This window comes from Ceratotherium simum, chromosome 15, assembly GCF_057802395.1.
Source record: "Ceratotherium simum simum isolate JZ-2026a chromosome 15, ASM5780239v1, whole genome shotgun sequence".
Taxonomy (NCBI): domain Eukaryota; kingdom Metazoa; phylum Chordata; class Mammalia; order Perissodactyla; family Rhinocerotidae; genus Ceratotherium; species Ceratotherium simum.
The window spans coordinates 39798365-39823858 of NC_141914.1; the positions used below are offsets into that span (position 1 = coordinate 39798365).

The following is a 25494-nucleotide window of genomic DNA, read 5'->3' on the forward strand; positions in this document are numbered from 1 at the left end:
GACAAAATTGGAAAGGTATTTATAGTCTGTCAAATAAGATATTAATTACTATTAAACATTTTATCAGAAAAATGAAAAAATAAAGTCTTACGAAAGAAAAGAATATGGTACAATATTAAGTGAAAACAGGTACATATGATAACAGCCACCTTCAAGAGAATATGCCAAAATAAATCCCATAATTCCCGGGCCTGGTTCAAAACGGATAATGCAGTATAAAAACAGCTATGTAAAGAATAATGGGGGCATATTACCTAAATAATTGTAATCGAGAAAATGGGAATATATATAAAGCAGAAAAATATTTTTTGGCTCATTTAAAATTAATTCTAGGTTTTTTTTAATAGTTAATGAAGACATATATTGTCATTGAGGAGAATGTCCTGTTGAAGTAGAAATTTGAGAAATTCCGTAGAAGTTCTATAGTAGTCTCTTAGTCTAACTCCTATCTTAGCTCTGCAGAATAAAGCTGTCTTAAATAAAAGTCCTTCTGGAATTTCCTTTGGGAAACTTGTTGGCCTGGGTACATGACAGTGCTGCTTTCTTACAATGCATTTTAAAATACAATTGTGTAGGTCATAACATAAGTTCCAACAAATTTAACTGCTCATGGTAATTCTTTTATGTGGAATAAAATTACTACAAAATGGTATCATAGCATTACGGAAATATTTTTGATCACACTTTATAATCAATAAATGGAGACTGAAACCCTAGCCATTATATTAACATAAGAATGCTATTTATAAATGCAACTGTACCATCAAGACATGGCCATAACTAAAGGCAAAGTAGGAACTAACAAGTTTGCCAGTAACAGTTACCTGAATTTTATGATACATGAATGACATTATACTCATCATTTTTAAAACACAAAGGCTAAGCACGTATTAAAAATTCTTTTATCAACAGATACAAGTAGTGCCTCCTCCTCCCTTCTCCTTCCTCTTAAGATACTTGTTCCAACATTGTCCAAGCCACGGCACATGCAGAAAGTGGTACTATTCACATGGCACACTGTGGACAATGGAAATCACCATTTATCCCTGCCCACTTGTAACCCTTCATGCACACCAGTGCACTGCTGCTCTGCTTTTGGGAATATGATATCATTCACCAAAAAAAACACCAAAGTGTGAAAAAAGTTATTTCTACTCCTTAACATCCCCTAAATAATATGTCTCTTGGGGAAATGTATGAAGCAATGAATCCATTTCACTTTTAAATAAATTTAAGTGGCAGTTACCAAAAAAAAATGGCATTTTTTGTTATGATCCACAAAAGCAAGCACTGATAAATCTAATTCAACAAATAGATTTGGGAGGGGACAAAAATGCTAAGATTCTTCTTCTTTTTTTTTTTATAATTTTATTTATTTATTCCCCCAAAGCCCCAGTAGATAGTTGTATGTCATAGCTGCACATCCTTCTAGTTGCTGTATGTGGGACGCGGCCTCAGCATGGCCGGAGAAGCGGTGTGCTGGTGCGCGCCCGGTATCCGAACCCGGGCCGCCAGCAGCGGAGCGTGCACACTTAACCGCTAAGCCACGGGGACGGCCCAAGATTCTTCTAAACCATAATTTAAAGAGCCTGTTCTAACTTATGAACTTTTAATTAGACCACAAATACCATGTAAAAACTTAAAAATCACAACTCATTTTAAAACCTCATTACAGAGATAAAAACGGGTGGGAGAGCAGAAATACAATCTTTCGTGTTTATAAATACCTCAAAATCTCAAATGACTGTCAGAAAATATACATGAAAAATAAGAAAAGCAAAATCTTTTGTTACGTGTAGATTATTCTGTAAATACAAAAAGCAAAAAGACAAAGAAAGAACAAATACAGAAAATAAAACAGTATTATAGGTATAATCAAAAAAAGAAAGCTATAAAAACCAAATAAGCGCACCAGATACACTCCTAGTTAGTACATTTTAGAAAGACTGTAAAGCAAAATTTTTTGTTCATTAGATGAAAAGTCTCTTCAAAGGTGCTTCTCTTCCTTTGTTGAAAGAACCCCCTACCCCAAAGCACAAAGTGAAATCTACTATCAAAGAGTGCTAATAAATAGCACACTTCCTGCTTCAGTTGGTAAAACCAGCTGCTGATTTATTAGGCGTCTAGAGATGCAGGTTCATCCTGTCCCAGTTTACAGGATACTCATCTGCAGCAAAGGCTACTTAGAGAAATTTCACACCTGCTGACATGGGTTGGACTACATCTTCCTATTACTCGTTCCAGCATTCTTCCAACAGATGCGCACGTTGCTTCTCCTTCTGAGAAACAGCACATGGAGTCCAAGCACTTGACACTTGAATTTGTTTTAATAAGCTGGGGGAATCGAAGCAGAAAAAATTAGTTATTTAGAGATTTAGATTTCCAAAAAGCATTTCAAAAAAATTACAATAAGCACTTCAAAAACAAAAGTAGTGTATATAAACATGTTTTCTATAATACGGAAATGTATGGAAGGCTTTAATTTAAGTGTAATCATATAAAAATATTCAAAAGGCACTGTGTCTTAAATTAGAGGTCGAGTAAAATAACTATATAACCACAGCTGGATATTACTTAAATCTGCAAAGACTTTGGGTTTTAACATCTTATTTTAATAATTTATTATGGTCAAAATAATTTACATCAACTACTTGGAAACTTATTGCATTCTAATTCTTTTTTGAGTTTTTGTTTAGGTGAAATGATCCTACAATTTTAATTAAAAATGTTTAGCAGTTGAGAAAAGTGGAGTGTGAACTATTTTGAAGACTGGGAAATAACCAGGCAGGACCTAACCCAAATGTTCAACAACAACAATAACAGCAGCAGCAACATATACAGTCATGTGCCGCATAATGACACCTCAGTCAACGACGGACCACATATACAATGGTAGTCCCATAAGATTCATACCATATAGCCTAGGTGTGTAGTAGGCTATACCATCTAGGCTTGTGTAAGTATGATGTTCGTAAAACAACAAAATTGCCTAATGACACATTTCTCAGACCATACCCCGTCGTTAAGTGACTCATGACTGTAGTGGCAAACACTTTATGTAGTGAGTGTTTACTATGTGCCAGGTTCTAAGCACTTTACATATATCCACTTCATAATTATCCTTGAAAAAAGCATCATTTACCTTAAATTGCTAAGCAAAGATTAAGTGCCAACCATGCTCATAATCAGATTATCTTGCTTTTTAAAATTTAACTGATGGTACATATATTAAAATCTATTAAACAAGTGACTAAGAAGTACTATTAAGATTTAAAATTGAATTAATTTCTGAAAGTGTGCAAGATTCATATTGATTCAGGCATAAATAACCCAGCAAGATAACTTAAAGCCATACTACCACTAATTCTAATCCTGTTAAAATGAGGGGAAAAAAATATTATGACCACATAGCCCAATGAACCCCAACCCTAGTTTTGACACAGTCAGGGGTACCCCTTAATTTCTGAAGGGTTGTCATTTTAAATTTATTTTCATTCACTTTCTTTTACATATATAACACATTGCATAACAAATCTTTCGAAAGTATAGAGGAAGAAGGACAACAAAAATAGATTACAGTGTTGCAATTCACAAAGGTTGGGAATCACCAAGTGTCTAGTGTAGGCATGGCAACAGGGGACATTTGTGGAGACACTCACAATGGACAGAAGAAATGGATGGGGTGGAACGTAAATAACCTGGCATTCCAAACCTAAGCAACTGGTGAGGTCCTGCAAAATCCCTGCTTAGGGTAATCTTGCCAAATACCAAGCAGAGACAGACAACATGGTTCCTGTCTGGCAGTTACCAGATTGCACCAACGTCCTAGGATCTGCTAAGCACTGAGAAATAGCCAACTTTTACTTGTTCTTTCATTGCAATACTCTTGGTTTAGGACTGTTTACGGTACCGTTTCTTAAACTGTGTTTTGTGAGATGTTCACAGACACTTGACGAAAAAAAGTTCTGTGGCCAATGAAGTTTGGGAAACACTAGTTCAACGAAAGTCTCAACTTTAGACTTTTTGAGTAAGATACTACCAATAAGTCAGGATGCATGATCAGTCTCCACAGGGAGAGCTAGACATAGGGCAATTCTCAAATTTGTTTTCTCAGTAAACTCCCTCCCGCCCAGGAACATTAATATTCAGAGGTATAGTTTAGGAAATGCTAGTTCAGGTAACAGGATTTCATCAGTTTCCTAGGTTCCTCCTTGGGTCCCTGGGCTCTAGCTTCCTCCATGTCAAAATCACTGTCTGTAGGAAACAGGACTCTACAGCTCCTCCATGCTCAAAAGAGAAGAAGCATATCACCACAAGCAGGCCTTTAAGGCCCTTTATAACCTGGCCTCAGGCTGCCTTTCCTGCTCCACTTCCCAATGCTCCTGTGCAGTCTCCACACAGCCAACCAGGTCATGTTCCCTGCCTGTGGGCACGTGTCCGGGCCTGTCACCAATTACATCACATTCAGTTTAAATACCATAATCTCCATGAAAATTCCTTTACCTCTCCAACTATCAGTAATCTCTCTCTCTGTCTGGATTCTATTCCACTGCTTGTTTGCATCACTTAAATGGCGCAAGCACTTAAATTCAACTTATATTTAATGAGTAAGGCACTGTGCTGGTTCCAACAGGGGATAGCAACCCTATCCTCAATCTAGTGAGTTAAGGGTAAAGGAAAGGGTGGGAGATAAGTCAAGATCAAATAATAATGGCAGTTATATTAATGGAATGTTTACTATGTATGTACCAGTTACTACGTAAGACACTTCTCATGAATTATCTCATTTAAAACTTAGAACAACTTTTTGGGATGGGCACCATACTCAGACAAATTTTACAGATGAGGAAACGGAGAGGTTAGGAATTTGTTCAAGGTCACCTAGCTGGGGTTTGAGTCTTGGTTTCTTTGATTTCAGAGCCCAAACCTCCTGACTATGCCATTATACTGCCTTCTTATAATTATGGTATGAGGCAGATTACAAATATCAAGAAAGAGGAGAGAAAGCTCAAACCCAGCTGTTGTTGGTATTAGTGGGAGGGCACAAAAGATTTGATGAAAAAGATGGCATCTGAAATACATCTTGAAGACTGGATGGGATTTCAATAGCTGGAGATGGGGAAGAAAGAGCATTCTAGGCTAAGCAGAGAGAATGAGTAATTGTGTGTGGGCAGAAAAGCATGATGTGTATTCAGCACACGTTTAGCCTAAGTGTAAGGCAGAGTGGTTGTTACTGCTCCTCCCTTGCAAAAAGACCAGTGTGACTCAAAGCGTGATCCATGGATCAGTGCTGGTCCGAAAAAACTGTTACGGTCCCTTCTGGAGATAAGTGTTTCCGGTCTGTGAGAATAAGGGATTAGAAAATTCTATGGCAACTTGACAGAATACTTTTATAACTGTTGAATTTGAAAATAATTTAAAAATTGGGGCTTATTTTATGTATCTTTTAAATTTCATTTCCCAGTCATTCATTTTTATCAATTTTACAAACATAATGGTCTGCAATGGACTGGAAATTAAAAACAACAAAAGATACAAGAAAAAAACAAATTGGTCCTTCACCACATTTATCTGGGGAGCACTGAACTAGACCAGAAACTCAAGAGAGCAAGGAGTTTGGCACTTCTTAGTTTAACACGTGCTTTGCCTACACAGCTGGTGCTCAACAAACCGACAGGGATTCACTGAAGATGACAGCCATAAGGTCAGCAGCATTTGAGGGTCCACGTATGTGCAGAACACTGCTTGGGTCTGCACCTGATGTTAGATAATCATCTTGCTTTGCATTCATCACCTTTCACTTTAAAACCTAAGGACAGGTGTTAATATATGGGCAACCCAAAAGAGAGAGTAAACATCTTGAAACATCAAAAATATTATAAAGAAATGACTTCTTCAGATCACCTTTTGAAGTAAGCAAAATAGATTTCCTTTGCTTTTACTTAAAGAAAAAACCACCCCAGCTGCTTTGAAAATGCTGAATGCTGGTTAACTGTGTTTCTGTAAAGCTATCCATAGAAAACACTATACTGTTCTCCAGCAAACCTCCAAGCTCTACCACTCTCCCATAGACACATCTTTGATCTCAGATTCAAGAACTGGAAGCCCAGCTAGAGTACATGTAGCCACGGCTGCCAGTATAACTGGGGGTGGGAGTGGGGTGGAGTATTTAGATCTCATTTCATTCAAAGTAAAGAGAGCAAATCATTACTTTTTTTTTTTTTTTGAATACTTACAAATACTAGCAAAGAAAAAAAGTAAAGCGATGGGAGTGAGACCCTACCTGGTGGCACCAAGAAGTAATTTTTAATTTACCAGAAATTCTGATTTGTTGGCAAGACTCACTCTCCACTACACTTGCTTCCCAGGAACGACCATATAACTTAGAGCTGGAAGGGCTGCCAAGCAAAACAACTGTGGCGATTCAACATGACTATGTATGGCTAATAACAATTTCTATCTTTATAGAACTTGACTTTTGAAATAAATTCTGGCTCATTGCTCTCATTTCCATTATTTTCATATCAATGATGGTAAACATTTAGAAGTTTCTCCCGTTGCTTCTACAAAATATCTTCCTTAAATCTAAGTGTTAGAAAATTATCATACATTTCTACACTTTTTAGTCACTCCTATGACATCTTACCTATCAAAGCTTTTTTTAAATTAAGATAAGAATTATCAAACTATTAACTATATTTGTTCTTTTGCCCTTAAAATTGTTTTATATACTTCATAATAAAAGTGAGCACCTTACATAACCTTAAAGGAGATATTTGGGGAAAAGCTTTAAAGTATTATTAGGAAAAAAAAAAAAATTGTGGTTAAGCAAATGTTTTTCTTTTTAATGTGAAATCAAAAATCAGCAAATATTACTGATTTCCAAATTTGGTTAAGAATAATAAAACCCCTAAACAAGTAACAGCTTCATCTCATTATTCAGAACTGCAGGAGGTAGCTGTTTAGTAATGGCATTCAGATAAATGCTGTCTCTTACGCAAGGTCTATTTCTCCAAAACATGCCTCAAGCTCACATTCAGTCCTCTAAACTCCCTTCCTTCTTTCCTTCTCCCCAGTAAATAAACAAGAACTTTAAAAGATAGGTATAAATAAAATACCCCCATATTGTCTTTTAGGGATCTCCAGAGAGGAGATTTCTGTACGTGTTGCCTAAATTTAACTATGAAAATAAGCATACAATAAGAATTATATTTATTAGGCAAGCTTATTTTAATAATTTGGCTTATTCCTAGTTTCAGAAAGACTGAGGCCCCTTTATTTTAATAATGCACTTACATAAATAACAATATATGACTAAGAATTTGTAGTTTAGGTGAAGAACAGTATCAGTATCTGTGAAAAATGATAAAATCCCTAATTTTAATACAGAGGGTAAATCAGAATAGCACTAATTAATGAACTAAGCCATGGCACAGCTGATGTTAAGAATTCAGTTTTCTAAGTATCAATCATTTACATGTCACAGGATAACTGTCTGGTAGAAATAATGTCAATACTAATATTTTTCTTCATTTTAACTTTCAGATGAAAAAGCTGCTCAATGTCAGCACAGATTTGAAAATAACATTAGTTTTTTGAAGTGTCATATTTATCAGGTATGCATCTAGGTCCTGCCACTGGTGGCAACCTTATTATTATTAGTCTTTTAAATATTCGATTCTATTTGCTTACAGTGTTTTATTTATTCAGAAAAGTGTAGCTTTTAATGGCAAACAACTAAATACAGGCCATTAAGGTTTTCTGTTCCTTTGTAATTCAGTGCTTTGTTAAATGTGCAGTAGATCCAAGTATCTTTGTCACAGGAGAAGGTGACTTGTAGTTGGCTGAAACTGTTTAAAATGATTTTGTTGTTGTTGGCAGCAGGTTTCAGGTTTGGGGGTTAAGCACTCTGGTCCACAATGAGAAAGGTCAGTAGCCCCAGCCTCCTGTTGCTATCCCAATGGTTATTAGCTACAGCTGGAAAGAGGTACAGCTGGAAAGAGGGCATCCAGAGCAAGGCCAGGAATTCAGAGACAAAGAAGTGACAAAACAATGGAGGCCTAAGAGGCAGGTGACAGTAGAGGGAGATGACTAGAAGACCCTAGCCCATGGCAACATTTAGGGCTCAGTATAACGCTCTGCCTGATCAGACAAGGCTAACCAAATTTTGATTAGAAAAACAACTGCCATTTCAATACAGAAAAAATAGAAGAGGGATATTATACAACATTTATTTTTTTTAAAGTGATTTTTATCTCAAATTTGTGCCAAAGGCAGAAATACATGAGCAAAAAAATATTCAAGATGTATTTTATTTAATCAATTAAAATTCAGTGGTAAGCAGAAAAAAATTACAGATCAGGGTAGTACCCCCAGCAATTTTACTAAAACCATATACATGGTTTGGGGGTTCTTCTGGCTTCTTGCTTATAGGAAGAGAGACCAAATGTCACAAGATGATGAGAAAATTCACTTATCATCCCTTTCTAAAACTAACCATAACAAGGCCCCTGTTATTTAACAGGAGCATTCTAAGAACCCAGCTCTCAAGTGTACTGTGCATTTAACGGACATATTAAAGCAAAGCAGCACCAGATCCATGTCTTACGAAATATCCATCTCAACCTTTGGGGAACTTTTCTCACAAAGGACATAATTTTACATTTTTAGTATAGTTAGGTCCCAAGCGGACTATCTGCTTTGTGGATTATCCAGAGCACAACATAAATCCTGGCCAGCTCCCCTTCTTTACCCACTGAGCTCTTTAGCTGAGTTTTCCTTGCTGCCTCATCAGGGCATATTTTAAAAACTAAAAATCTTCCTATATTTATCAAAACAAAATACAAGATAAATATATTGTAAAGATAATCATATGAAGTATCCCAAAACAAAATAAAAATTCAGAATTCTTCTGAATTTCCTTCAATTAATAACGACAGTTGATTAATTAATCTTCAACATTTTTCATTTAGGGCAATTTACTAAAGGAATCTAATTTTAAAAATATGTCTTCCAGAATAATCCAGATTTTTCAAATTATTGTACCTGTTCCATGGTCTGATTTACAGTAGAGTTAAAGGATTTATAATCTTCAAGTAGCTTTGTTTTAAAGTTTCACCATTTATGAGGGTTTATCTCAGATGAGACAATAGTACCTTCTTGACCAGTAATTTACAATATACAAAATAGCAGATAGTCCAAGTAAAAATTTAATTATTAGTAGTAAGAATTTTTATCCTCCATAATTACTACCAAGTAAAATATTTTGCATACCCCAATTAGGTCTAGAAGTGGTTGTTAGGGTTTATTCCTCAAGAGGGGAGTGAATCAAGTCCTCATCAATTCATACTTTTTTATTACAAAGATATAACTATGAACGTTTATCGAAAGTAAGAACTGAGAGTTTGGTGAATATCAGTCAATAGAAAATTATTCAGTATCAAGTCTAAGCACTCACTTGATAATAGAAATAGAAATAGCATGACATATTTTCAAAAGGAAACGTGAAAAGAAACAATTTCTTGAATATAAGACAATAGGTTGTGAGAATACCTTACTAGGTTAGAATTTGAGGTGAAGTATGATTTAACACTATAACTCCAAAGAAAGATTAATAAAATATTCAGGAATGGACATACAAAAAATGTAAAGATCACAAAAAAGGAAACCAAGTAAACAAAAACAACATGTGAGACACAGAGAAGGAGTCAGTAAAGTAAAAACTGAAACGTCAGGCCAGTTCTCCCAGAGCATGCCCCAACCATGAGAACTTAGCGGATGTGTCCCCAGGAAGGTCCAGCGCAGTACTACCTAGTGCACGCAAGAACTGTCCTGCTGGCTGCAAGCCTCAGCTAGCAGGTGCCTACTGTCCTCCCCTCTGTGCTTGCTTTCAGCAAATTCATATGCTGAGCTGACTGAACCCTTATCTTCTTCCATCTGGAAGGACAGAAAAGCAACAAGTCTCATATTACAGAACAATACTCTCACTGTATATAGGGTTAGAATCAAAACAAGAAGTTGGGGTCCACAATCTGTAAGGCACAAATGAATGTTCACACAACAACACATTCATTTACTGTCACAAAAGAGAGCTAATAGCAGCTTCTTAAGGGGTATACAACAAAGCACGCAAAATAAAGCCATGATATTCCAGTGCACAAAGTTAAATTAAAACCAGGTTTTCTTCAATAAAATTCAATTTCTTCTATTAAACCAATTCTTTGCCATCAAGATTTAGGGTTCTTACCGCAAAGGTATGTCCCATTTCACACCTCTCATGCCCCCTTCTCAGAAGACTTCTCTACTCTAACTGGACTTCAGTGGAGTACAAGGGTCAATCACGTGGCCTTTCAAATAAATGTCAGACGTGGGTAAAGGGGGGGATTGACTTGATTTATTTAACCAAATTAATTTAATCTTTCATTTGAAATGTTTTTTTAATAAGTGTTAACTAATTTATACAAATTTCTATTATTTGCTTTTTTTCTATATTTGTTTTAGAGACCTTCTAAGGAGTATGTGCCCATAGCCATACTAATTTTAACCTTTCCTAAATTATAAGAAAATGTCCTCAATGAATTAAAAACATGTTTTCCCTCATTTCTGTGTGTTTTCTCAGTCTTAGGACTGACTAGTAATTATTTCTATGAAAAAAATGCTATGGTGAATTTCTTATATATACAAAAAATAAAGTAGACTTCCTTGGTTTCAAGACTACAATAAGTTTATGTAAAGATACTTTATCATTACAGCTTTGCCTATAATACAGGGGAGGGGAAATCCTCAAAATGAGTCTTCTTTTATTCAAAAGAATATTGTTAATAGTTTTGTGTTAATGGCTTTTAAGAAGTACTAAACTGATGAAGGATTTGAAAGCTCTTAAAGATATTTGGTATCTGTGCAATTTTCTTCTCTGTCACAACAGTAAACAAGCTACCATGGATCACACCTAGGAATACTGTTCAAAATGCAGTTCAAAAACAAGATGTATTCAAAATTCACAGGATGTATCAGCAGACAGATGTATGTGGGCACTTGTTCTTCATGCAGCTATGAGCAAATGCCCACCCAGGGGTCACTCACTGCTCATTTAAGCAACTGTTATTTCTGCCTGGCCTTTGATTCAGCATAGTATTTCTTCTTTTTGTTTTTCTCTGATGCTGATAGTAAGTAAACAGTCCACAGTATGTAAAATGATCATCTGATAGGTGAAAACGTGGATGCCCAGAGAAGTGAACTAATTAGGTTAGGACATATAAGGAGCAGCACCACGGGCAGCTCTAGCATTTGGGCCAACTGTCTCCCCTTTGTCATACACCCTGATTGCATTGTGGCTTGCAGCAGAGGCAACTTGACCAATATACCCTGCTCTCATTGTGTTCTTTCACAGATGAATGTTAAGTTTACCACTTTATTACATTATTACAGAGCCTGGGATCTCTTTAATTTTTGATCTCCTTGCCTCATTCTTTTTTAGTCTGTTATTGCCCAAAAAATGTGGCTTGATTTAAGCCAACATATGTGAAAATATAATTTCATAAAAATATTAAGATTATTCACAATGCAAAAGTTATCTTCCCTTGACAAGAGTTTGTCAGAGTGTTCTTTTAAATAATGAGCTCTCCTATTGCCTTAGAGTTGAGTTGAATGATTAGACGTTCAAAAACGTGATAAATATCCACTGTTTTCAGAAAGGCACATATGGATAAAACATGATATACATATTTGGCTCAAACACAGGTGAAAGCAAATCTTCAAGTTTGTTTCGATTTTAGTTCTTGTTTTAAACATGAAATTTAGTTGACTACTTGTTTTAAACATGAAATTTAGTTGACTACCACTTAAACACCCATTTGTATGTTCAACTACAATTACTGCATCTTTGTAATTCAAAGTAGAATATTAGCTTGAAGCTAATAATAGTAATTAAAATTGAAAGGTTTGGTAAAACTTGATAACAGCTCAAAATTAAGAACTCATAGAGTTACATAAGAGGTTATTTAAGCAGTGTGTTGTCAAAACCATTCATTTGATCAAGTGAGCATAGATTAGAAACTTGAGAATAAAAAAGAATTTAAAAAATATATATGATTAAGAATTCACAAGATACTGACAGGGGGAGAAACTGAAGAGTGCGAAAACTAAAAAAAATTTTAGTTATATTACTTGCCCTTTTCAAACCAGACTGGAGTTAAAGTTAATATATAGTTTTGGTAACTTAATATCACAAGTTCTAGGATTTAAGATTTCATTCTCTTCCATCAAAAGACATCTCTAGGGCTGGCCCCATGGCTTAGCGGTTAAGTGCGCACGCTCCGCTACTGGCGGCCCGGGTTCGGATCCTGGGCGCGGACCAAGGCATCGCTTGTCTGGCCATGCTGAGGTCACGTCCCACATACAGCAACTAGAAGGATGTGCAACTATGACATACAACTATCTACTGGGGTTTTGGGGAGAAAAAGGGAAGAAAAAAAAAAAAGGAAGAGGATTGGCAATAGACGTTAGCTCAGGGCCGGTCTTCCTCAGAAAAAAAAAAAAAGAGGAGGATTGGCATGGATGTTAGCTCAGGGCTGATCTTCCTCACACACACAAAAAAGACATCTCTAGACTACTGGTTATTTTTTGTGGAAAGTGACAGAATGGACCTGTCTGTGGAGATAAAGGTATATATAGGAGATACAAAATATATTGTTCAATTTATAGATGCACTAAACAGTAGCAAGGATATGAAATGCTTTGGCAGCCATTACAGTGTACAAAGACAAATATGCACATGTATTTATAACACAGATTAAGGTAAGATAAAAAACGGACAATTCTCACTTCCAAGTAACTGAAACTTAAAACTATGAATTTCTGTGCTTAAATTACTCAGCATGCAGGAGCATTCTTACATATGAATAATATGACAAGCAGAAGCATTAGAATTATGCTAGAAAAGGTAGGTAAGGTATAAAATATATAACAAGGTACAAATCTCTGTCTTGTTATTATGCTGAATTTTCTTCTCAAAGAAGAAATGAATATATCTTTTAGGTTTTAACATACATATTAATAAGGGTCAAATTAGAGACAGAGCTGTGCTAACAAAAATGCCCCACTCAGAATTCATGCCTCTGCGCATCTTTTGAATACTGTTTAGTTGACCTGTAGCATGCAGAAGAGTTAATGAGGTTCTACTCCTCCTACTCTACCTAAGTTTGCTCAGCTGATTCCTTGCCCTCGACAATGGCTGCAGTGCGATGAACTCGTCACTTAAAGCAACTGTGTTGGAGTACATCTATAAGTGGACAGAAAAGGGATGGGATATACAACAAGTCAGTGAGCTGTATTCATCACCTAAGAGACAGAAATAGGACAAGCTTTGTAAAGACATCTGTTCCTACAAGAGTAGGAAATATCATATACATATGACTGACATTTGTAGGGCTGTTGGCTTTGCCATCAAAAGAATTTATTCTTCACTCTTAATACCATACTATCATTCTGGAGAAAAACAAAGCTCAAAATAAATGCTGACAACTCTTCTTTTGATAAGATTTTTCTTGCTACTTTTGGCAAACAATGAAGTAGCTGACAATTTTCTAACCATTTCTTCATCATTTGAAATCAGAAGTGACAGTATAAGGCTGAAATAATACAGATTACCGCCTGTAGCAAAGGAATAATGTCACATATAGGCTTTGAATGTCCATACACTGTTTCAGCAAAAAAATCCGAAAACTCAGCAGGCTAGAAGATCCCTGAGTGGAAGTAGGGATGTTCTCTTTAGATTAGACCACAGTGGAACATCTGGTCAAGTCATTTAAAAGCGAATTTAGTGGGGCAAAAAGGGAGATTATACTGGTTTTCACACACACATAAAATGATTGATTTACACACACTCCATTTTTAATCAATTTTAACCTATGGTAAAAGAACCAAAATATACATAAAGTACTTTTAACTTTTTCTTGTCTAAGGGTTCACCTTAAGGTACCAAATATTTCCTATGGAATCCTTTAAAAAAGAGGCGATAGAAAAGGTAATGAGAACTAATTGCATCACCTTTTATTATCATTAAGAAATCTCTATGAAAATGCATCATAAGTTTGCAAATGCTCTGCCCAGTGTAGAACTTCTAGGATAAATGTAAATAAACCTGATTCTTTACTTTCATAAAGAATTAACTTTTAAAGTGATGTCATTAATATATTTTGGTGAAATATAACTTTATATAGGGCGAGAGAGAGACAAGTGTTCTCCATACAGTGTATTAAACATAGTACCCTTTTACTGTAAGTATTTATCTCTGAAGATCAGAAAAAGATAGGCAAACCTTTTTGATATATACTTAAGTAATATATTGCAGAGTAGAAAAGTTTGTCCATACTGATACAAATATAAGCATAGGCAGACAGTCATTGGATTATGCAAAGTTTTCAACCCCACTGGAGATCAGTATCATACAGCAACATCCTCATTGTCCTTATAATTACGTTTTTACTGAGGACTTACTACATACAGGGCCAGGGTTAGGTGCTTTATATCCATTATCTGTACCAGTCACGTAAGGTAGTAATTATTATTCTGATTTTACAGAGGAGGAAATTGAGGCTTAAGGAAGTGACTTAAGGACAAATATTTCATAAATGGTTAAAACAGTATTTTAACTAAGTTTGTCAGGCTTCAGAGGCCTATGCTGCTTCAATGGTGTTAAAATATATATTGGCTAGGATTGAGTTACCAAAGCAAATAAATGTTAAAGAAACGTTGATATGATCAACTGAAATTAAAACCAATACACTGTTTAGGAAGCCTAACTCAAATCACTAAATACTTTGGGAACGTATTCTATTTGTAGAACACGCAACTAAACTTCCAAAATTTAACCAAAATTTGCTTTGCACATAGCACATATGTGGAAAAAATCTCAACCTAGGCAGAACTAAATGATTAATAAATTCAGTGTTTACCAGGGCATAAAAGTTGATTAGAATATATTCTTGAGGATAGATATCCAATGCTATGGTATAGTTAATAGGACAAATTAAGATAGATTTCAAGCTCATGTACAAGTCAATAAACAAGAATGGCAAATTCAACTAAACAACTATCATTTCTTGAGCATCTACTATGTGTTTGAACATTATTTCATTTAAACCTCATTATGAAGGTAATGAAATAGATGTTTCTATCATAATTTTATCCATGAGGAATCTGAGACTTAAAGGTACAGAGCTACCAAGTGGTAGAACTAGGTTTTTAACTAACAACTATCAGGCCCTCAAGGCCATATTCTTAAACACTATGTAACATACTGTTAATATTTGCTGTAGCTTAATATTTACTAATAAGTATTTAGTGAGAGAATATATTTTATAAAAATCCATTCTGTAAAAATTATTTAGGTTCAAGAACTTATTTCATACTCTTTTATTGAAAACAATATAACCTGAAAAAGTATTATTCTGATTCTAATGTTTCTAAAGACATGGATATATATCCCAATTACAAATATACTTAATAAAATGCTGTGATAATATTATTTAAAACATATTTACTATTATTATCTGGATATAACTTGATAGTTTTATATTAAAAACCTGGAATTCTATTAATAACACAATGTAATTAAAAAATTATAATTTGTCAGAAGTCCTAAAATTAATAGAAAGAATAAGAAACAACTTTAAAAATATCAGATTTAACAATACTATAAAATACTTGATACAGGAATGGATAATTTCCTATTTTCTGAGATCAGCAAATTATAGTGACAGCTATTCATCTTTAAAGACCCCTAAGTAAAAAGGTAATGTATATAAAAAGCGGTTACCTGGGCCTTTTCAGTATTTGTAGGATGGAGTTGTCGGTCAAATACTTTCTTCACAATATCAAGAAACAGACATGTCACAACCATGAGGATTATGGCAAACCAAGCAGAACCACTTGATAGGAGCTGGATAAATACAAAGTACATATTCTGGGAGCCCAAAAATGGCCTGCAAAGAAAAATGTGGGCTTAATAAAAAACAGAAACTGACAAGACAGTTTCTTAATCAAGACATCATGTAAACCCACTACATTTGAAGGTTACCATTTTTAAGAATACTCCAGAAAAATGTTCAAAATTAGGAATCAGTATAATTTTGTGAATTGAATAACTAATAAACAAAATAGACTTTGTTAAAAATAAAACAAAATAGACTTTGTTAAAAATAAAATCCAATTTAATTGCTTTCAATGACAACTATAGTTTTTATTATCAGGAAAGTGGCAAGTAGTTCACTAACTCGATCTTAGTGGTAGGATACCAAAAGAATTATGTCATATTAATATAGACTTAAGAGACCAAGAAAAGTAAGAAAAAGTATGTAACAAAATATTTTCTACTAAGCAAGTAAAAGATTGATTACCCAAATCTTAGGTTGAAACGCTCTACTTCAAGTTTTTTCTCTCCAAACGTATTTTATTTTATTTTTTTAAATTTTATTTATTTTTTTCCCCAAAGCCCCAGTAGACAGTTGTGTCATAGATGCACATCCTTCTAGATGCTGTACGTGGGACGCGGCCTCAGCATGGCCGGAGAAGTGATGCGTCGGTGCGCGTCCAGGATCCGAACCGGGCCACCAGCAGTGGAGTGTGCGCACTTAACCGCTAAGCCACCGGGCCGGCCCTCCAAACGTATTTTAAAATAAACACACTCCCAAATATTAGTTCTACATAGTAGTAGGTATTGTCAAGACACTCTTTTTGGGTTTTTGTATATATTACTTCAAAAGAATATGGGGAAATACAAAAAGAAAGGGAGAAACAGGATTAAAAACAAACATTACAAATGATATTCATATGAGTATCGTTTTATGATCCTAAATGGAAATTAATATTTAGCTAATCCAAGTTTTTTTTTGCCTACCTTTTCTAATTTTTTGTCTGATACAGGGATTAAAGGTACAGCAGGCAAATGTAATGTAAATTCTCCAAATGAGAGACTTTAGTTGTCCAACACTTACCAAAGATTCTTAGGAGAGGCATTAATTTTTAATCTATCAGAGTAGCTAAATATCTGATTTTACCAATGAAGATGAAGTATACTATTTACTTTTCAGAGATAAGTTAACTCATTCATGAAAATTTAATGGTTCTATGTGATTTATTTTATTACATATATTAATAAATAATTTGGAGGCAATATGGTTAGTATAAAGAAGATTAATTGTGGAGTAAAACAATTAGAGTTTAAATCTTAGCTTTGCTACTTTTTAACCTTTGTGATCTTGGGGCTCAGTTTCCATACAGAAAAAATGGGGATAGTAAAATTACTGTGATGAATCAATGTAATATTTTAGGTAAAACATCTGAAACATAGTAAGTATTCAGTAATCGTTAGTTTCTTTTTTTTCCATATTAGTAAGATCAACTGAAAGAAGTAAATTTATTATCAGGATAGGGTCTCAAAATTATTCTGAGCAGAATTTGTTCATAATATAATCTATCACAATAAGTTTTTATTAGAGTTGAATCAATATAATTAAAATACAATATAGTCACTCACCAGAGAATCCCCCCATAAAAGAAAGAAAATACAAAATAGAATATAATAGATCCCCAGGTAACAAAATGGTTGATCCAAGTCCAAAAATGAGTTTCCAAAGCCATCTAAAAAAAAAAAATTAAAAAATCCTTAATATAAAATAATAAATCTTTAACCTCTCAGATAAAACTCAAGAATAAAATGTATTAACTATAAGTGACTAAGGTTCCTATGGCAAAATCCTTCAGAAGATAAATATTAATGAAAGAGTCCTAGTATGAAATTGAATAATTTCAAGTTTACAATATACTTCTTCTGTGAGGAAGCAGCACTGAAATTTCATGAGTACTTTAGTCTCAACTCGATGGCCTAAAACAACTTGTGCTATCTTGCATTATATACAGACAAGCAAAATTTCAGAGATGAGTATTGCGGGGCCAACCTTTATTTGACGATAAAAATCAGCTGAGCTTTCCAAAATAATGAACTTAAAGGCTTTTTTGGCGAAAATTAAAATGAATTATTAAAATAGCAATCAGTGAAAATATTCATGAGTGAAAAAGGAAAAAATAGCTATTTATGGCTAAAGAAATGAAGAAAATTAACTACGAATTACACAGACACAAAATGTCTCCATGTTTCTAATTTCTGTACCATACCTTTACTGTGACTGTAATAACCATGACTGTGAAGACCAAGGTGCCAAATGTCCAGTTTCCAAACATCTAAACAGAAAGAATAAACCATTATTGCATTATGTGTTAACATGATGCTAAATCAGATGTAAAGCAAAAAGTACCTTGATTCTTTACAAAAATTCACTCGCATTATTTAAGCCAGGTACATTTGACCTCTGTGACTAGATGAGTAAAGTTAAAGGAGCATGAGAAGAAACACCATAAAGCATTAGTATGTTTATTATTATGTAAAATAACCCTTTGGGTAACAATATCAGACTGGAAACCCGAAGATGGGTTAGGAGTTGTGTGGCACACTGTTTTTTAGTTAGAATGTTACTAGTTAGCAACTGCTTTATTCCTGTAACACAGTGAAAACGATAACAAAACCCTGTTCAATCACAATTATTTTCTGGAACTATTCCAACCAGTAGTTACAGCAAATCACTTGCCACTGTATTTCTGGACACAGTGTAGGCAGAGCAGGAAAAAAATTTACACACAAAACCAATACCTGAAACGAAAGATAATGGCCAATGGAATTACACCTCAAAGGACTCCATGTAAAAATGCAGTTAACGCCAGTCAGAAAGTATTCCCCTGGGCTTTACAGACAAAACTTACTAAGGTTTATTAAAAATGCAAAATCCATTCCCAAAGAATGTCAGGATTTAATTTCCACAAATAAGAACACAACTAAAAGTTTATGTTAATTTAGTTTACAAAGTAGTCACAGTTTTTACCATTGGTTTAACAAAATTATTTAAAAGGATCTGTTTTTTAATTATAGATTTCTAACAATTAGCATTTACTTGGCAAATTACTTAACCTCTGTCCCTCACATCTTTCATTTGTAAAATGGGGAAAAACCTTATAGGTTTCTCTAAGAATTAGGGTATGCAAAAAGGACAGTGTGCCTAGTACATAATAAGCAATCAATAAATAATAATTTTATCATCAACAATAAAACATCAGTTTATTTGTCAAGAGTTTATTTGTCAAGAGGAAAAGAACGGAAAAGTCATACTGAACTTCTCCTTATTTTCTTGCTTTTATCATCTCTAGAAACGACCTGGAAATACTGAAAATCAGTGGGACTCATTCAACTCAGCTCTTGGAGGAGAGCCAATCTCCTCTTTCCGGGCTATGAGCACAGATATTTGATGCAGCCAGGGAACCTGTGCCTGGAAGTGGTAATGACCACACATGTCTATCCTCAGTATCTGGTTTTACTGGGCTCAGATTGGAGCTAGTTACGTGGTATCTTCCTAAGAACCAGAGGATTTAGGGCTCCCTCTTGCATTCAAGGCCCTAGAGAGAGCTGTAGAAACACATTCACATGGTCTTTTTCTTTTTTTTCTGTAAAATTAACAAAAGTAATGTATTTCATCTGCAGTCAGTCCGTTAAAACTGCTCTCTCTTTCCAGTCTGACTTCCCCTTGAGCTAGTTGGTGATGAAGTGAGTGGCGGGGGCATTTTGGAGATCTGGCTAAAGAGAAGTTGAGTTGGGTTTATCACACTGGCTTGGGTTAAGTGGGACCTATTTATGTCACTCACAGTCACTTTCATGTATACTTAAGTTAGTATTCATAGTTGTATGCTTTTTCCCCTTAAAGAGGGCCTGCCAAAATGTGTGAGGTTTAGACTACTAAACCTGGATCTGCCCTGCTCAGAAGAGGCAGATGCTCAAAATCACCATCTGCCTGTTTTCTGGATCACTTCTCTTCTAATTGAATTTGTTACCTAATTATTTAATAGAGCCAAACTCGTATTCCAAATTAAAAAGGATTATTCATTCGTATACTCAACAAACAGTAATTGAGCATTTATTATTTGCTGAGTACCATTTCAGGCCTTGGGGATAAAGCAGTGATAAGATAAATTTCCTGACCTCATGGAGCTTACACATAGCGGAGAAGACAGATAACAAACAAATAAACCTGAATATACACTTTCAGGTAGACATTAGGGCTATGAGGAAAAATAAATGTAGAGTAAGGGGTCAGGAAGCGATGGAAGATGAGGGATATGGCATTTTACTGGTGCAGGCTAGAAAGGCCTCCTCGAGCCAGGGACATTGCAGCAGACCTGGATGAATAAGGGAGTCAGTCACATGCCCACGTGAGAGAAAAGCAACCAGGTAGAGAAACAGGAAGTGCAGAGGTCCTAGAACAGGAACAAACTGGTCTGTTCAAGAAACAAGAAAACCAGTTTGGCTGGAGTAGAGAGAATAAAAGGGAGGGTGGTAGGAAGTACTGTTCAAGAGGTAGATGGAGTCAGACCACAGTTGGATTTTTTTTTTCTTTTTACTGTGATAAGAAACCACTGGATGATTTTGAGCAGATCATTAGATATATGATTAAATCTTCATTTTTAAAAGATCACTCAGGCTGCTGTGTAGAGAACAGACAGTAGAAGGGGAAGAACAGACGCAGGAGCAGGAAGGAGATGGTGATGATTTGGACTGTGTGGATGAGGGGAGAAGTGGAAGCATTCAGGATATGTGTGACATTAGAACCACTGTGACTGCACACGGATAGTGAGAGAAGCGAAATCAAGGATGATTCCTAGACTTTTGCTGACCAGTTGGGTAAAAGGTGTTCCACTGATTAATATAGAGAGAATTGGAAGGGAAATGGGTTTGCAGAAGACATAAAAAATTCTGTTTAGCTCTATTAAGTTTGAGATTCCTGACACTTATAAGTGAAGAAGGCAGGTAGTTATTTGAATCTGAGGAGAGACCAGCAGACATGTAAATTTGGGAGTTTTCAGTATATAAGCAGCATTTAAACCATGGGAAGGATAGTTTACCCCATGTACAGATAAAGAAGAAAAGATGGCATAGCACTAAGCCCTAGGCCACTGTTCCATTCAGAGCAGTGGTTCCCCAATGGGGGTGATTTTGCCTCCCAGGGGACATCTGGCTGGGTCTGGAGACATTTTTGCTTGTCATAACTGAGGGGGTGCATGCATATGTGCTGCTGGTATCTAGTGGAGAGAGGCTAGGCATGCTGCTAAACACCCTACAATTCATAAGATGAAGCCCAACAACAAAAAATTACCTGGCTCAAAATGTCATAAATGCAGAGGTTGAGAAACCCTGGCTCTGAGGGTGGGAAGAGAAGACTGAAAAAGAATAGTTGGTAAGGAAGCCAAAGTAAGTTACAGAAGCTGAGAGAAGATAATATGGCAGGCAGAAAGGCTTTATAAACGGTGCCCAATGGTCGAGTTCATAAGGGCTAAGACATACTCTTGGATTTAGCAATGTAGAGCTGGTTGGTGACCATAAAGAATATGGTTTTGATTGGAGGGCTGGGGGCGAAAGCCCCACAGGAGTTATATTTAAGGGAGAAAAGAAGGCCAGAAGTATAAATAGCGAAAACAGATAACTTCTTCAAATTTTGCTCTAAGGATACACAGAAAAATGTAGCCAGAGCAATTTGTGAGTCAAGGAACTGTGGTTTTTATTAGAAGATGGGAGATATTAGAACATGTTTGTATGGTGATTGGTTTGATCCAATAGAATACGACAGATTGATAATGAAGGAGAGAGAGGATATTGGAGGAATAAAGTCCTAGGTCAGGCAACAAGGGGTTGAAGAATAAGCAAAAGAGAAAAACTTGTCCTGTAACAGGTTTAACTTAACTATACATCAATTTGTAAAAGAATTATCTTCCCTAGAGTTAATCAGTTGTTCAGTTCTCCAGTACAAACTCTTTCTTATAGATTTTAAACATTTGACCAATTGTTAGGTGATATCATAAGAAGCAACGTATATTTTTCTGTTCTCCTCTAGTGTATACTATATCTCATTTTCTATTAACTGCCTGGAATATTATTAGTGCTTTAAATATTTGTCTCATGAATAAATGTGCTGGGAAATTCTAAAATGAACTAGATAATCAAACATATTTTAATCACATAAACTTTTCTTAAAAGAAATCTATATCTACTTAGAGGAATTAACTTGCATATGTTTTCCTGAACGACCCGATCAGTAATTACAGTGGTTAAATCACTTGAATTTAAGTAAAGGATACTGCATTCTCTGTGGAATACAGATACAACATAGTATATTTCTAGTCTTAACACAGAGCTCTTATCAATTAAAGGTTAGGTTTCAACAGCTGATGACATGTATAGTGTGAAAGAGAATTTAATTAAGGACAGGAAATAAGGGGGGAAATCGTTAAAATTTCAAAAAAAAAATAGTAAACACTACAAAAAGGTTTATTTTTCTTTTTCTCTCAAAATTACAACCTGAAATTGTATCTCCTCAGTGTACCTTGTGGTTGCTAATTATTTCCCCCCAACCTAATTTGACAAATGGTCCAGACGTAGAAGGCTTGATGATGGGGTGAAGAATTACTTTTTCTTCCTTAATCCTTTCTTTCTCATTTAACTTTTAATGTGGTGGAACAGTGTAGAATATATATTTTAGAATAGTATTGAGGGTCTCACAATTCCAATATCTCTACTGGAAAAGTCTAACGGGAATTAGAATACCTCTAATAGCTTTTTCCTTTTTCTCCCAATCCTATGTTTTCTGAATTTCAAATATTTTAGTTTTTCAAACTAGGTATAATTCCATCAAGAGAAAAAAAAATAATTAATGGTAGACATTTCCCTTTGAGTTCCTGTACACTTCAGTAAAACAAAAACAAAATAAACAAAAAACTCTTATTTGGGTGGGATCTCATTTTAAACAGTAGTTACCTAGTTTGTAATTTTCTTATCAGATCACTGAGAATGACTGGAATAGATATTAGCTTTTCAGTTCCTGAGTTAACTAAAGATTCTTTTTGTCTTTATCCTCTTTTTTTCTGAAGCCTTCGGTTGAAACCACTAGAGAAGCAAAATGTCATGGAATGTTGGCATGGGAACTCAGCTACCTCTGAAACTATTCTCCGGATATTTTCCTCCCTACATCATCTTAGTTTTCCACTCTCACCATATGACTACAATTTCCTCCTTTCTGTTTCCTTTTTTATAATGTTTTTACTCTTCTTATATACAGTCATGCACCACATAACGTTTGGGTGAATGACGCACTGCATATAAGACGATCGTCCCATAAGATTAGTATCATACAGTCTAGGTTTGTGTATACCATCTAGGTTTGTGTAAGAACACTCTACAATGATCGCACAACAAAACTGCCTAATGGTGCATTTCTCAGAACGTGTCCCTGCCCTTAAGAGACACATGACTGTACTCTTACCCTAGCCAGGATGCCTTTGCCATTGCATTCTGTGGAAGTCTGTTTTAAATGGAGGTGAACTCTTTTAATGTGAATTGTTCCTCTCACATTTTTCTCTCACCTTCTTTCCTTATCTATAACCTTAAGTAGCACCTTCCCTTATCTATAATTTTAAATAGCTTCTTCCCGGAAAAAATTTTCTTGCTGAGGTCACAGAAAGACAACATAAGCTATTTCCCAAAGTCTTCTGGACAACAGCAACATTGTGAGAACAAGTGTGTACCAAGATGAGATGACTTACTCTCTAGAGATCAACAAAGAAGGAGATAAATCATTCTTTTTTAAAAAACACAGTCATTTGTTTTTAGTACCTCTCTAATTTACAGTATACTTAATAAACATTCTTCATTGCTGTTTACCTCCCAATTATTTAGCTTTTTTCAAAAAAAATGATTAGTAGCCAAATTCGTAGAAAGAGAAAGTAGAATGGTGATTGCCAGGGGCCGGGAAGAGGGGGAAATGGGTTGTTGTTTAATTGGGGTAAACAGTTTCAGTTTTGCAAGATGAAAAAGTTCTGGAGATCTGTTGTACAACAATGTGAATATATATACTTAACACTACTGAACTGTACTCTTAAAAAGTTGATTAAAAAATAAGTATCAATTTGTATATTTTAAATATGTGCAGTTTATTGTATATCAATTATACCTCAATTGAGTTGTTTTACAAAAATGATTTCATGGAAGTCAGTTTTCAAATTATTCTTGGAGGACTTAAAAATTTTTTAGTTACATCAAGATCTCTAACAAATAAATATAACAATTTTACCTTTTGTCAAAATTCTATTAATAAAAAAGAAATGGTGATTGTACTTTTCTATGAAGTCTGTTTAAAAACACCAATTCAAAAACAGTTGATCCTGTCAGATTACAGAAATAATTTAAAGGTTTATGTTAAGCTCATTTTTTTTTTATCCTAAACCCAAGGACTGTTCCATTTCTGAATTCACTCTACTAAGGTTTATTTATTTATTTATTTATTTTCTGAGGAAGATTCGCCTTGAGCTGACATCTGTTGCCAATCTTCCTCTTTTTGTATGTGAGCCACCACCACAGCTCAGTGGTGTAGGTTCGTGCCCAGGAACCGAACCCGGGCTGCTGAAACAGAAGCATGCTGAACTTAACCACTAGACCACCGGGGCCGGCCCTGTTAAGCTCATTTTTAACTTTAAAAAATAAAATGAAAAGATTACCCAAACAATATATTCACCAAATTACTAATCTGTGACTTTTGACAAATGTCTGTGATGATACTACTGTATGGTAAGACAAGCCCAGTTTTTAACTTATACTTATATTTCAAATATTGTGAGTATTTTAAGCCTGTACAAGGCTAGAGAAATTTTATGAGTTTAACTCTTCTACTATTTTGAAGAAAAACAATTAAAAATTAGTCACTAGTTTAGTCCTCTAATATATTTTTGTTCTCTGGCAACTTTGTTAAGAAGTAATAGTAAAGAAATGTCTCTTCTATGGTTTGCTGAAGGTAAAGATCTGCCCATAGGAAAGCAGTTTTTAGACAAACACACACAGGGTTGTTATTAGGATTTAATAAGCAAATACATATAATACACCTGGCACAGAGAAAAAACTCAATAAAAGGTAGTTATTATTTGGGAAGTGCTGTAATCTTTATGCTACTCAAACTAGATTCATATTTTTGTCCAAATTAGGCTAAATATGTCCTCAAAAGTGAAGTGGCAGTAATATCTATGATCCTACTCTACATCCTAAAGGAATTTGCATGGTTAAAGCCTCTCTACAATTGAAACACATTTCCTTCATTGCACTTGCATATTTTCTTATTATTTTACTTGCTTATTTTCTGTATCCCTCACAAGACTCTAAACTCCATAACTGAGTGTGTTAGTTACTCTCACATATCCAGAGCCTAGTATAGTACATTGGAATGGTTGGTCCTCAATAAACATTTGTCAGAAAGATAGAACTTCATGTTCTCCCAATTGCAAATCTTGTATTTCTGTGTCTCCAAGTATATTTTGCAATACTAAGTACTGCCAATGGAAAAGGGAAACTAAAGG

At 35.0% G+C, this 25494-nt stretch overlaps 1 protein-coding gene across 3 annotated transcripts in view; it reads right to left on the minus strand.

Annotated features, from left to right (window-relative positions):
- The window catches only part of ATP11B (ATPase phospholipid transporting 11B (putative)), a 105018-nt gene that overhangs the window by 7170 nt on the left and 72354 nt on the right, over positions 1 to 25494 (minus strand). For 2 of the 3 annotated variants that reach the window (XM_087439971.1, XM_004424681.3), the window contains 4 exons: positions 18175 to 18240; positions 17537 to 17640; positions 15818 to 15983; positions 2201 to 2334 (listed from right to left, as the gene is read on the minus strand). In XM_087439971.1, coding sequence (XP_087296097.1) covers positions 2201 to 2334; positions 15818 to 15983; positions 17537 to 17640; positions 18175 to 18240 — 470 coding nt within the window. Of the gene's footprint in view, positions 1 to 2200; positions 2335 to 13193; positions 13280 to 15817; positions 15984 to 17536; positions 17641 to 18174; positions 18241 to 25494 lie in introns of all 3 variants that reach the window. The other variant, XM_087439970.1, reaches the window with a different exon arrangement.